The sequence below is a fragment of the Phialemonium atrogriseum genome (genome assembly GCF_030411735.1).
Source record: "Phialemonium atrogriseum strain 8032-3 unplaced genomic scaffold QBC33scaffold_30, whole genome shotgun sequence".
NCBI classification, from domain to species: Eukaryota; Fungi; Ascomycota; class Sordariomycetes; order Cephalothecales; family Cephalothecaceae; genus Phialemonium; species Phialemonium atrogriseum.
In genome coordinates, this window is record NW_026848167.1 from 141,533 (window position 1) to 153,810 (window position 12,278).

Consider the following 12,278-nt stretch of genomic DNA (forward strand, 5'->3'; position numbering starts at 1 on the left):
TGTAGGTCTCGGGGATCATCATCACAACTAGCCGTCCCCCAATGCCGTCACCCAGGACGTCTCAAAAAGGCGAAAACCACGCCGACGTGCCAGAGCCAACCCACCACTCCCGGGATCAGACCGGGGACCAACCCACTGGCCCCACCAGGACGACGTCGCCGACAACTATAATTACCAGCACCGCCGCCGCAGCCGCCGACATGGCGACGGACCTGCCCGACCCCGCCGACATGACCCGCCACCACCACCACCACCACCAGCAAGTGCGCGAGCTGCGGGACCTGACGCGCCTGGTGCGCACCGCGCTGGACGCCGCCGGTGAGGAGGACCACGACGATGACGACGGCGTGGACGCCGCGTTCGCGCGTCTTCGGGGGCGGTGCGGGGTCCTCTGCGGCGAGCTGCTGGGGCGGCGGGGGGGGCGTGGGATTCGTGGGCATGGGCGGACTGCGTCGGCGGTGTCGGGAGCGGAGGTTGGTGGTGTGGCCGCCGCTGTCGTGATCGACCGGGCTAGGCGGAGGAGCGTCGCCGTTCCCGCGGGTGGCGGGGTTGAGGGATCCGAGGGTGTCTGTGACGGGGTCGCGGGGGTGGCGGATGTCGACGGCGCTTCGCTCGAGGCGGTGGGGGAGTGGAGGGCGTGTCTGGAGGAGCTGGCTGTCGCTCATAAGAGTTCCCTTGCCAAGACTTACAGGCGGTTCGAGCACTTTGCCGCGCCCGAGATACTGGATGCCCTGTTTGCGGAGAGGAGGTCTAGGGCGCAGATCGTGGGCGGGTGGATGAAGAACTTTGGGGCTTACAAGAGGATGGATGCTGAGGTGGTAAGTGCAGGCCCCGGGATGTTGGGGGGAAAGGGAGAAAGTCTAGGGTGTCCCATGACTGACTTGGTCTTTCACACAGAGGTCTAAATGGGAATCGCAGTTTCGCCAGTACGAAGAAATTGTCTGCGAGTTGCGCAAGATCACCGAACTCGTACAGCCGTCTGGGTCGGGCATCTCTCCGGACCGGACGATACGGAAGTGCATCATCGCCCCTCGAGGCGACACCATCCTCGAATTCGCAAACGCGTCCATGCCGTGGGAGCCCGTCCTGCGGTTCAAAGTGTCCTCGCACATGCTCGCCGAGACATCTCCCATCTTCGCGCGCATGTTCTCACCGCACGCCGAGGAGTTGGACGAGGACGGGGAGGCGGAAGAGCTCGCTGGCGATCTGCCGCCCCCGCCGACGCCTTTCGACTGCGAAGGCGGCCGGCGCGTTCTACTCTACAGGATGCCGCAGCTGGAGCTCAACGAGCGGTCGTCGCTCTCGATACTGCTCCACGCGGCGCACATGCACAACGACCGCGTCCCGCGCGAGGTGCCGTTCGAGCAGTTCGTGGCCCTCGCCGAGACCAGCCTGCGGTACCGCTGCACGTCGCCGCTCGAGCTCTTCGTCGAGCACCGCTGGCTGCCGCAGTGGGTGCACAAGGCGACCGAGGACATGCCCGAAGGCCTGCTGGTCATCAGCTACGCCTTCGGGCTGCGGAGGCTGTTCACGCGTCTCACCAAGACGGCCATCCTCAACCTCGTCGACGAGCGGGAACTGGCCGGCAAGAAATGGCCGGCGCGCGTCAAGGAGAGGATATGGGCAGTGCGGTGCGCTAAGATGGCACAGGTGTACGATGCCTGTGCCCGGGCGGTCGTGGAGTATCTCCGAACCCCTGAACGGGCCGGCGGGGCTGGAGGAGGGGGAAGAGCCGTAGATGACGACGAGGGCGGCGAAGGGGGCGAAACCGCACCACCGATTTTGCGCACTACCTCCATAGCGCCATCTTTAAACCTCTTCGCAACTACCACCACCTCTACCCCCTGCCCCGGCCCTCGCATCTTCAACACCCCACGCTGCGCCAAAGGCAACCACTGGTGCGACGCCACCAACCTAGGCTGGCTCATGCTCGTCTATAACGAACTGGACCTCCTCCCAGCCATCCTCCACCCGTCCCTCTCCCCATCGCAGACCGACTCCCCCACGACCGCCCGGTCCCTAGCGCAGCTCGTCGACGCCCTCCGCGGTGTCACCGGCCCGCCCAACAACAACGCAAATCTCAACTCCAACAACAACCCGGCCGGGGGCGGCCGTGGCTGCGGCTGCGGCTCCGACCCGGCGCCGGCGCTCCGGGTCGCCGCAAGCGACGTCTACAACGGCGTCTCGGGCCTGACGCTCTTCGAGGTCGACGGCAGGAGGCACGGCTGGGCGCTGTCGCGGCACCGGAGGGACGAGCCGCAGGCCGTGTTCCCGGTGCTGGTGCGGCGGCCCGCGAAGGGGGAACACGAACGCGGAGGCACCGGCTTGGCTGGGGATGGCAGTCGCGCGGCGACTGCTGCTGCTGCTGCTCCTGCTGCTGCTCCTGCTGCTTCTGCCGTGCCCGGTGTTGGGAGGGTGGGGGAGGATGACACGACGATGCCCCCGCCGGCGTCGGCGGTGGAGAGAGTGCTCGCCGACGAGTCGCTGTGGTCGAGGATCCTAGGCGCGCTGGACGGCACCGATTACCTGCACGCCTCGGCGGCGGTCAACGGCGGCCACGTCCGCAACCGCAAGAACCACGAACTGCGCCGTTGCCTGGCGAGGGACGACGACAGCAGCGGCGCCGCCACCGCCGCTGGGGACCGAGATCCCGCCGACGACGGGGGCTCGCCGTCGTCATCGCCGCCGAGGCTGGAGAACAGGCTCCTCAGGCTCATCGTCGGCCGGGACGCGGGCCGCTCGACGATGCGGACCACCCGCGAGCGGCGTGGCGCGGGCGCCAACCGCGCCGGCGATGATGGGGGGCCCGAGGGCGGGTACTCTTCCGGCGAGGAGGGCACCCAGGGGCTTCCGCCGCCACAGCTCGGCTCGCCGGCGGCGCCCCCGTACCGCAAGCTGGCCGGGGATGCTGCCGCGGCGCGGGGCGCGACCTCCCCCATGACCGAGGAAGAGGCCTTCCGGATCCTGTGGCCGCCGGAGCCGGCGCCCCCGGAGCTGCGGGAGCTGTCGGTACCCGATGTGCCGGCAGTCCAACCGGACGGCTTGGCTGGTCTGGATCTGGATGGGTCTAAGTGCCAGGCGAACGAGATTGTACGGATCGAGGATAAGACTCTGCTGGTGGTGGGTAATAAGCAGCTTAGGGGTGACCTGGATCGGAGGATAGGACTGATTTCGTGACCGGTAAGTACGAGGGAGACATGCAACTGGTATCGCCTGGGGCTCTTATTTTACTTTTATTTTCTGGGGATTTGGTTAAGCCTGGCGTACGTGGTTTAAGCATGGAGGTATCTCTCGAGCGATGTAATGTGCGCTTAGGGAACTAGGTATATGTAGAATCAGAAGAATGCGCAGTCTATGGCCATTCAGGGCGGACTCGTCCCGCAATCAAAAACAAGGGGTCATCCTCCGGAAATCCCCACGCCACAACTCCTAACCCGTTTAGCCTGTGGCAGACGAGAAACACTCCGGAGTCAACTCTTCGAGACTCAAACGACCCAGTACACGTCCATCTGGACCCTCTGGACCCTGTTCTGCCACCCCGCAAATCTGGCCCGAGCCCAGAGAGTGACGACGTCGCCCAACTTCAGACTCCGCACAAACTTCCCGTCTACAGAGTTAGTGCCCCGCCCTACACGCTCCAGACTCTCTGCTGCCTCGGTAGACTGAGGGTCAATGTCGTCGAGATAAGACCACTCGACACGATGCTTCATCACCCTGGCTGCTGCCAAGAGGTTGAACTGGACCAGGTGTTCTGGGTCGGAGAGCAGGTCTGCGTGTATATACTGCTCTCCTTGCTCATTGGTCCGCACCTCGGGCCAAATGGAGCGTAGCTCGGATGCGTCGAGAGCAGGCGCGGACGCAGAAACTGGGTGCGCAGATTAGCCGCCTGCTCGCGGCACATTGGTGGGCAGGTTAGGCCACCCAGACAAGAGACTTACCGCCATCGCCGGCTTCGAACCTTTCCAGCCCGGCGTCGAACCAAGTAAAGGAACTTTTATAAGTTCCATGGTCTTGCACATTACCGCCCCATCCTTGGTCACGACTGTGGATGGTGAAGACAATCTTCCTGCAAGGGTGCTCGACCAAGGTCAACGGGCATTTGGCCAGGTCCTGTAGTTTCTCTCTTGGGTGTTCTTTTTGGAGTTGGATCGGCTTGGGCTCCTCCTCAGCCCATGCTTGGGGATCCGCTCCTGCAGGGTGCCTGGCGAAGCCCAGAGGTTGGGAGCGAGCCTGAAGCTGGTATCAGTTCATGAACCGTCGGGCCAAGATTAGATAGACTCACGAGGAAGAGGTTCTTGGATCCCCTGCTAGAGCTCCCAACAGCAGCTTTCATACCCCCTTGAAGTTGTCTGTAATCGCCAATAACGGTCGAATGGGGCCAATATTCGGCCGCGTCGATGACTGCATCGACGAGCTCCGGTGCCAGTCCAAATGCCTTGTTTATCATTGCCCTGACAACCAGCACGTCCAAAACGGTAGGCTCATAAAGGTCGTTGCCATCAAGCGCTTCTAAGTGCTCCATTTTGGCCGATGCTAGACTTGGCCAAATAAGGTTCCAAAACAACCGGTTCATTCGGTGGGTTGGGCTCAAATGCTAGGGATGGTGGTAGTAAAGAGTTGTTGGTTGTAGTTGCCTAGAATCTGCCTTGTAAATGCTTTGAGGAGGGGCTATTGAGGCAGCGACGATAGCATGCTTTGGCAGGCAGACAGGGGTCAGGAGGACAGGCAATCAGAGTGATAATCCCGGTCCGATATGAATGAGATACTTCACCAACTGTGATTTTCTAACAAATGCATTGAGTTATCAAAAAGACCTATGTCAAACACTTCTCATATTTGTGCCTAAGCTTATTCGATTCACAACCTCATCCAAGGTGCGTCGCTGGAGCTTGCGTGGTGCCGCTGCGTCAGCCCCTAGCATTCAGCAATGACATCACCCCACATTCCATAGGTTATATAGCCTGGACCCTCATTCTAGCTAGGCACACACCGGTCGTGGAATAAAGATGCACGTGAAATGATACCATCGCGCGAAAATGGAGCTTCATTAAGTGAGCAGGGGACCTGCTTACAAAAGTTATCATGGCCTCTTAGCATCCCTCAACCCTCGCAGCCAGGGTCAATCGAGGTCTTTCTAAGACCGCATACTTCCCTCAGAGGTCGCGATGCATTCCCATCGATCTGGACTGACTGGGTTTCGAAGCCTCTTTGCAGCCATCCCCGCTCGCGCGGGCAAAATCCCTCGCCCGCTGCAGATCCACCACCCCAAGCCACCAGCTTCAAGTCTACCAATCCAGCGCCAAGCTTTTGGAGGGGTAATACAGAATGGCGGGAGGCAGTTCCATAGCCTGGGGCCGCTACGGAGCGGCGCATCAAACCCGGCAATGGCATTTCCATGCCTCGACGCCCTCGAAACTCGATCGGCGACGCTGGAGGCGAGGTCCGACAGCACTGGGCCGGAGCCCTCGTACACGGCCGGCGCAACGCTGAAATACCACTGCAAGGAGCCGCTGCTGCTCGACTGGGGCGGCACCCTGCGAGAGTTCGACATCGCCTACGAGACGTGGGGCGCGATCAACGCCGACAAGTCCAACGTGATCCTCCTGCACACGGGCCTGTCCGCGTCGTCGCACGCGCACTCGACGGACGAGAACCCGCAGCCGGGCTGGTGGGAGAGGTTCATCGGCCCGGGACTCGCCCTGGACACGGACAAGTACCACGTCATATGCACCAACGTCGTCGGCGGCTGCTACGGGTCGACGGGCCCCAGCAGCGTGGACCCCGCCGACGGCCAGATGTACGCGACCCGGTTCCCGATCCTGACCATCGACGACATGGTCAAGGCACAGTTCCGGCTTCTCGACGGCCTGGGCATCGACAAGCTCTACGCCAGCGTGGGCTCGAGCATGGGCGGCATGCTGTCGCTCGCGTCGGGGGTGCTGTTCCCGGACCGCGTGGGCAGGCTCGTCTCCATCAGCGGCTGCGCCCGGAGCCACCCCTACAGCATCGCCATGCGCCACACGCAGAGGCAGGTCCTCATGATGGACCCCAACTGGAACCGCGGCTTCTACTACGGCCGGGTGCCGCCGCACGCAGGCATGAAGCTCGCGCGCGAGATCGCCACCGTGACGTACCGGTCGGGCCCCGAGTGGGAGCAGCGCTTCTCGCGGAGGAGGGCGGACCCCAGCAAGCCGCCGGCGCTGTGCCCCGACTTCCTCATCGAGACGTACCTCGACCACGCCGGCGAGAAGTTCTGCCTGACCTACGACCCCAACAGCCTGCTCTACGTCAGCAAGGCTATGGACCTCTTCGACCTGGGCCGCGAGAACCGGCTCGCCACGGCGGCGCGGAGGGCCGAGCGGAGGGAGTCCATCAGGGCCGGGATCCAGCCCACGGCCACCGACGCCGCCTGCAGCCTCACGCTGCCGGAGCGCCCGTACGAGGAACAGCCGGGGGTGGTCGAGGGGGCGGCCGAGACGGTCGCGCCGCCGGGCCAGGGGCCACCCGAAGACCTGGTTCAGGGACTGGCCCCGCTGCGAAGTCACCCGGCGCTGGTTATGGGAGTCGCCAGTGATATCCTGTTCCCGGCCTGGCAGCAGCGGGAGGTTGCCGAAGCCCTCAAGATGGCCGGCAACCGGGACGTGGTCCACTACGAGCTGAGCGAGGAGCAGAGCTTGTTTGGCCACGACACGTTCTTGCTCGATGTGAAGAATGTCGGGGGGGCTATAAGGAAGTTTCTTGGGTGAGCTGATATGATTGGCGAGTGCATTGCATAGGGCATGGGCGTTTGGGGATAAGCACGTTTTGATTACTGGTGGTCAGAGTTTCTCGTCTTGGGTTTGGCAGACCTAAGAATGGACTAGCCTGTTGAACATTTGAACATTTCGCTTGGGCGATATTTACCGCATGGTTTCTGTAGCTTGGCAGGGTAGGAACGGGCCGTCGTTGTGCCACAAGTCTTGTCGCTGTCGAACTGGGTCGTCTCATCTCGCCGTTTGCACCGGGCGGTCTTTCTCATGTACATACAGACACAATGGAACCTGTCCTGCATTGCCAAGGTTGCCGAGGACTGGGGATGTGGAGGTCATAATAAGTTTCCGAGGCCGTTGACGCCGGGTTCGACTTCAGACTCTGTCTTGGATGTTTGGTCAAATCTAGGACAGGTCTTACACTTGAAGACACCCAATGAGTCTCATCTCACTGGTAGGGCTGATGGGATGGGGTGTTTTATGCACGTCATCTGCAGACCCCTGCTAGTAACGTCGATCAGAATTTCCAGCAAATTCCAGCAGACGTATTGAAACCACCACCAAATGGGAACCAAACTCTATCGCGGTCCTCTCAGGATGGGACGGGTTTGACTCTCGATGCATTCCCTGCCATCGACCCTTGCACGGCTGAATGAGAGAAGAATATATGACCTCGGCCCTTTAGCTGGGTCTGCTCAAGGACGTTGGGTAAATCGCATCATCGAGCATTTCACTCCACACGATGCAACTCTTGCCTGCGACACAATGTCTGGCCGTGGGTTATTGTATCTCACGTTGCTCCTCCAGCTCCTCGAGAGCTTAGATAGCACCCTGCTCATCTAGATTAGGGTGTACCGAAGCCCGGGAGGAGATACCCCGGAGAATCTGGCCTCCTCGTGGGTTTGCGTATACTTACGCAGCAGCGTCTTCCACTCGGTGTTCTCGTGTCACAAGCCGATCCCTGCGCAGGCGAGTATAAGATGTCGAGGGAGGCATCCTTGCGTTCAAGTACCTCACAGACCTTCTCTAGTGTCCCGCTCGGTGCCTTCGCCATATCCCCAGAGCTCATCGTCTGTACGCGGCCGGCAATGAGCGGTTCCATAGCCGACTGGGAATAGATAGGTCCCCTGCTTAGGCTCTGCATCCGAGGCAAGCAAATATCTCGAAGTTCCGTCAGGTAGAGCTGGCATTGTAGCCCAGAGTTGACTCGGTGGTTCTCCAGAAATGTGTGTCGTGAGTAGCGCTCATTGCTCTCAATCCAGTTCTTTGCAAGTCCACACCACAATAGTAGTCTTCTCATCATTAATGAGGTTCGCGGACATCTTCTTAAGGACCACCTTCAAAACTAGAGTACACACGCCGTAATCGATCACGCTGTAAAAGAGCCACATAGTTCTCGTAGCTGCAGAAGGAGATTTGACAAACACATCGGCTCCCAAATCTGGCTCTGCAGGAGACTGTGTGGGCAGCGCGGCCATTCCCAAGAGGATGTGAAGTCCGCAAAGCACCTCCCGAGCCTTTTTACACAGATCAAAATCCAAGGACCACTTGACGGTCCCCGGCAGCACTAGCAGTGGGCCGAACCTGGTATTGATTTGGGAAATGGCCGAGGCCCGCCTGATCATCTGTACTGGGCTGTCCATGGGCCAGAGGTGAAACGGAAACGATACTGCGACTGGCTGGTGTCTGTGTTCGTAATTGTTGCCGGAACCATCAACGAAGAGAGCATGTGAACTACCCCTGAATACTCATTCATCCACGGCTCCTCGTTCATGTTTGACTTTGTTAAGAACGCATCAGTTTGCCAAAAAACACTCTCCGCTACATACGAAGAACTGCGGCGGCCAACGGCCGAGAAGAGACAACAGACCCTAATGAATACCAAATCTTTTTGAGCAACTGTTAATCTACAAGCCCAGATCTGTTAAAACGGAATCGCACCACAAGCAAGGGACGGCTCGCCCTCTAGATAATATCTCCGAATGGATCAGCCACGTCTCTGGCCAGGACCACGGGCCCCATCCCACCGATATCCTTATATTTCTAGCGCGTAGAGAAAGCTGAGCCGAATTCCGTCACAAACGGCCCAGTCATTAGATCCCGAAGGTATCACCCCCACCCCACATATCCCAAGCCCCAAACAACCATGGAGGGGAGCGTCCTGATTTACGACTTGATGGCCTCCTTCACCTCGTCTTTGATCTCGTCGGGGTTCACGTGCAAGCCTTTCTGCGACTGGTTGTACATGACGATCCGGGTGACCTGGATGACACCCACGACGCCGAGGAAGAAGTTGACGGCAGCGAGGCTAGGGGAAACAAGGTCAGCACCATGGCCTCAGGCAGGGACCCGGGGGGGCAGATGTGGCGATATTGGCAAGCGGCCCGGGGGGACACCCACAGATAGTTCTTAGGCTTGATGATCAAGCACCACCTAGTCCAGATTATACCGGTAGCGGTCAAGGCGCCGTTCTGGGTAAGAGAGAGCTTCTCGGCCGGGCGGGCAAAGTCGGAGACGCCGGCCAGGACGATCGCCCACTTCATGACAGGGGCCCTACAATCATGATTCAAACCAGTCCGTCAGCAAAAAAATTTCCTCTATGCTTGGGGTGTGTGCATGTATGCGCGCGTCAGGGGACCGTCCGTCCTCACCAGAAATGCACCGTCTTCAGGCCGATCGGGCTGTCCCACATCCTCTTGAACCAGCTCGCCTTCGCGGCGGCGGCGTCGTCGGCGGTGGTGCTTTGGAATCGCCTGCCCGCATTCTGGCGGAAGCCGCCCGTCCGACCGAAGGCGTTGCGGGCCTGCGACGCGGTGAACCCGGCGCGGAAGACCGGCCGCGAGGCGCGGAAGAAGTTGCTCGTCGGAGGCATCGCGGGAGGAGGGTGGGTTGTGAGGGTCGGTGGCTTTGTCTGTTGAGGATTAGACAAACAAACGATGGATGGGACCAGAGATGGTCCTAGGAGCGGTGAAAGTGTACCGATATAGGAGAAGGAGGGCTCGATGAGAGGAGAGGGGATAATTCGTCGTTGCGGGCCCTGGGCAGGTTGACTCAATTCCACATCCAGGTCCGATGGAGATTCCACGGTTCTTTTTGGTTGAACTGGACCCGCAATTTTTTAGCAACCCCCCAGACCCCGATAAGTACATGCAGGATAAGTACATGCTACTGTCTAAAACCAATTGTGGTGGTATTTACAACAAGGCAGTAGAACCATGGCAAGTGATGAATATATTGATGATTATAACAGCCAATCTGCCTCGAGGCATTTTTGGTGTGATTTATACTTTCCCAGAAGGTGGTCTATAATGGAGTCGACAAAAAATTCAAGGTTCTCCTCGGCTTCTTCAGCGCTTTCCAAGTCTACGATCATAATCTTATTGCCGACAAGGTGATAGTTGTCGAGCTTAGCATCATCATGGATAATGCTAAGCGTAGCCAAAGCACCAAAAGGGTCATGTAACATCCTCAGCAAATCGCCTTCTTTCATCGACGCCGCTTGAGGATGGCAGAGTGGGAACCCGCCAATGTCCGAGAGAAGGAGCGCCAGTGCGCCATCGTACTGTGCTTCCCCGAAATATACGGGAATTACGACACCCTGGAAGGCCCGGAGTCTCCCGTACATCGTCTTTTCGTTCTCGAACTCGTCATCCCAGCCTGGTTTCGCCTTCTTGACGATGATGCTTGGCGGTAGAAACCACTCTGGAAAGCAAGCACTGAATTACCTGGGGCAGGATGGACAGGAGGCAGAGAATCAGTTGGTCCGTCAAGCTCGGGTGGATGTGTAGACGCAGGACGTTTGTGTGTACTGGATCGACGGGTGTCACTGATACGGATAGAGTACGGGACCGAAATCGGAAGTGCTAAAGATGAGGTGAGTATTACGAGACAAACGGGAAACGGCGGATTACCTTGGATACTTCATGAGCATGGCCGCCCAGTTGGTAGAGGCGAGGAGAAGTTGTGGTTGGAGAAGAGGTCGAAGACGGGATAAGCGCAAGACCCCACCCAGAAATAGCCGCCGACTTATAAGAATCTAATCACGTGCCATTTGCCAGGGAAAGCATGCAAAGAGTTGTGCATTCTTGGCAGCTCTTGTGCACTTGCAAGTTTATGCATCCGCTAACTTTCAACCTCCCTCAAATCACGACTGCTCAATTGCTCCTTGCTCGCAGCAGCTTCAGGCACCCCATCCCCTCGAACCGCAATTGACTCCAACCACGCCCACCCACCCTTGCGCGGCACCGCCGGACGGTTATTCGAAAGAGATGTCGAGCAAATACGCATTCACCAAGAGCCTCAGGGAGATCCGCTTCCTCTTCTGCCAGACCTCGGAGCACAGCGCCGCCACAAGGTATGCGCAAAAAAACAATCCCCCTCCAAAGTCCCCCCCTCCCCCCAATCCACTTCTAAGTTTTGCTAATACAAGACTCCCACCACCCCCCTGTGGATAGATCCTTCCTCACAAGAGCGTACCCGACGATGAAGAAGAACAACCCGGCCACGCTGATCATGCTCCGCGAAGCCGCGGGCACGGCGCCCAAGGTGTACGCCCGATACGGTCAGTACAGTCCAGCAAAGCCCAGCACAGCCCAGCCGGCTAGCTAGCTATACAAGGGGCGCGGGAGACCAGTGGGGTGGGGGCAAGCTTGCTGATTTTGTGTGTGTTCCCAGAGTTCGGCCAGGAGAAGAGCCAGTCATTAGAAGGTATGGTCTTGTCTTGTCTTGCCGTCCCTGCAGTTGTCATGGCAGAGAGAAACTGACTGGTTGCTTTTCAGGGCTGTCGGATAAGCAGATCGAGGATACTGTCTCTACGCTTGTAAAGACCGGCGCATGATGGGGGTGCGGAAGGAGGGGAGGGGGATGGGATGGGATGAGATGGGAGGGGACAGGTTCCTGTGTGTAACGCCTGAAAGAGAAATGGGCTGTAAATATACTCGGATGGATGCCAATGCCGTGATTGGTACCGTTTCTGCGTATTGCTGTGACTTTGGATCATATCTGGATGCCGTCATCATCATTCATATGAATATCAATTGCGTGGGTGTACAGCAACACATCAATTAACTTATTATGAGACTAATAGGATTCTCCCAGTCCGGTAGGTCCTGAAAGCAAGGCATAATAAAGCAAAGTATGACCCCGGTGGGCGATGAGCAAGTGTCCATCCCTCCCCCCCTTTTTTTGTACATGATAAACCTTTCAACCTTTCCCCCTTCGCCGTTTTTCTTTTTCCTCTCTCATTCTCGGAGTCAGTCATTAAGTTCGACCAATTGGCTCCTTTCCCCTGGTGCTCTCCTTTTGTCAGGAGCTCAGTTCTCCCCTCGACAGCCTCCAATGCAGTGGCTGAAAATATCACGACAAAATAGCTATACAAAAGCACATACAGAAACAGGAAAAGAAAGAAAGAAAGAACACGTAACTCCATTGCCCATAGTCTGGCTGCGGCACACACTGCTGCAACTAGCAGGTGACTCGCCATCAAGCAAGCCATCCAAGCCTCATCGTCATCCATCTGTATCCCCCCTG

General features: G+C 58.5%; 6 protein-coding genes across 6 annotated transcripts; 3 read left to right on the top strand and 3 right to left on the bottom strand.

Annotated features, from left to right (window-relative positions):
- Positions 1–230: 230 nt before the first annotated feature.
- Positions 231–3,177, top strand: QBC33DRAFT_459211 (uncharacterized protein; the record flags this gene model as incomplete). The annotated part of the gene is made up of 3 exons (XM_060424915.1): positions 231–818; positions 898–2,274; positions 2,425–3,177. 3 exons carry the CDS (start codon positions 231–233, stop codon positions 3,175–3,177), a joined length of 2,718 nt encoding a protein of 905 aa, XP_060279776.1.
- Positions 3,045–4,940, bottom strand: QBC33DRAFT_549332 (uncharacterized protein). The gene is made up of 3 exons (XM_060428960.1): positions 4,283–4,940; positions 3,939–4,230; positions 3,045–3,865 (listed from the first exon to the last, which is right to left on the bottom strand). Exons 1-3 carry the CDS (start codon positions 4,571–4,573, stop codon positions 3,486–3,488), a joined length of 963 nt encoding a protein of 320 aa, XP_060279777.1. The 5' UTR covers positions 4,574–4,940; the 3' UTR covers positions 3,045–3,485.
- Positions 4,941–4,997: 57 nt separating this feature from the next.
- QBC33DRAFT_240758 (homoserine O-acetyltransferase) lies at positions 4,998–6,881 on the top strand. The gene has a single exon (XM_060422911.1). The coding sequence runs from the start codon at positions 5,166–5,168 to the stop codon at positions 6,744–6,746; it is 1,581 nt and encodes a 526-aa protein (XP_060279778.1). The 5' UTR covers positions 4,998–5,165; the 3' UTR covers positions 6,747–6,881.
- A 1,735-nt stretch (positions 6,882–8,616) lies between these two features.
- QBC33DRAFT_241327 (uncharacterized protein) lies at positions 8,617–9,839 on the bottom strand. The gene is made up of 4 exons (XM_060422914.1): positions 9,401–9,839; positions 9,150–9,302; positions 8,712–9,057; positions 8,617–8,636 (listed from the first exon to the last, which is right to left on the bottom strand). The coding sequence occupies exons 1-3, from the start codon at positions 9,619–9,621 to the stop codon at positions 8,916–8,918; spliced, it is 516 nt and encodes a 171-aa protein (XP_060279779.1). The 5' UTR covers positions 9,622–9,839; the 3' UTR covers positions 8,617–8,636; positions 8,712–8,915.
- A 17-nt stretch (positions 9,840–9,856) lies between these two features.
- On the bottom strand, positions 9,857–10,727 carry QBC33DRAFT_549340 (uncharacterized protein). Its single transcript, XM_060428961.1, has 2 exons — positions 10,661–10,727; positions 9,857–10,612 (listed from the first exon to the last, which is right to left on the bottom strand). Exon 2 carries the CDS (start codon positions 10,372–10,374, stop codon positions 9,991–9,993), a length of 384 nt encoding a protein of 127 aa, XP_060279780.1. The 5' UTR covers positions 10,375–10,612; positions 10,661–10,727; the 3' UTR covers positions 9,857–9,990.
- An 82-nt stretch (positions 10,728–10,809) lies between these two features.
- On the top strand, positions 10,810–11,601 carry QBC33DRAFT_549344 (NADH-ubiquinone oxidoreductase). The gene is made up of 4 exons (XM_060428962.1): positions 10,810–11,103; positions 11,204–11,310; positions 11,424–11,456; positions 11,528–11,601. Exons 1-4 carry the CDS (start codon positions 11,018–11,020, stop codon positions 11,584–11,586), a joined length of 285 nt encoding a protein of 94 aa, XP_060279781.1. The 5' UTR covers positions 10,810–11,017; the 3' UTR covers positions 11,587–11,601.
- The last annotated feature ends 677 nt before the right edge of the window (positions 11,602–12,278 follow it).

What these genes read in the sequence shown, in the direction of transcription:
- QBC33DRAFT_241327 (XM_060422914.1), bottom strand. Translation starts at nt 9,621, where the DNA reads ATGCCTCCGACGAGCAACTTCTTCCGCGCCTCGCGGCCGGTCTTCCGC. An exon ending in CTGAAGACGGTGCATTTCTG is followed by an intron (nt 9,303 to 9,400) that starts GTGAGGACGGAC and finishes TCATGATTGTAG; the next exon opens with GGCCCCTGTCATGAAGTGGG. An exon ending in ATCAAGCCTAAGAACTATCT is followed by an intron (nt 9,058 to 9,149) that starts GTGGGTGTCCCC and finishes TGTTTCCCCTAG; the next exon opens with CCTCGCTGCCGTCAACTTCT.
- QBC33DRAFT_549332 (XM_060428960.1), bottom strand. Translation starts at nt 4,573, where the DNA reads ATGAACCGGTTGTTTTGGAACCTTATTTGGCCAAGTCTAGCATCGGCC. An exon ending in GATCCAAGAACCTCTTCCTC is followed by an intron (nt 4,231 to 4,282) that starts GTGAGTCTATCT and finishes TACCAGCTTCAG; the next exon opens with GCTCGCTCCCAACCTCTGGG. An exon ending in GTTCGAAGCCGGCGATGGCG is followed by an intron (nt 3,866 to 3,938) that starts GTAAGTCTCTTG and finishes CTGCGCACCCAG; the next exon opens with TTTCTGCGTCCGCGCCTGCT.
- QBC33DRAFT_240758 (XM_060422911.1), top strand. Translation starts at nt 5,166, where the DNA reads ATGCATTCCCATCGATCTGGACTGACTGGGTTTCGAAGCCTCTTTGCA.
- QBC33DRAFT_549344 (XM_060428962.1), top strand. Translation starts at nt 11,018, where the DNA reads ATGTCGAGCAAATACGCATTCACCAAGAGCCTCAGGGAGATCCGCTTC. An exon ending in CAAGGTGTACGCCCGATACG is followed by an intron (nt 11,311 to 11,423) that starts GTCAGTACAGTC and finishes GTGTGTTCCCAG; the next exon opens with AGTTCGGCCAGGAGAAGAGC. An exon ending in GAAGAGCCAGTCATTAGAAG is followed by an intron (nt 11,457 to 11,527) that starts GTATGGTCTTGT and finishes GTTGCTTTTCAG; the next exon opens with GGCTGTCGGATAAGCAGATC.
- QBC33DRAFT_549340 (XM_060428961.1), bottom strand. Translation starts at nt 10,374, where the DNA reads ATGTACGGGAGACTCCGGGCCTTCCAGGGTGTCGTAATTCCCGTATAT.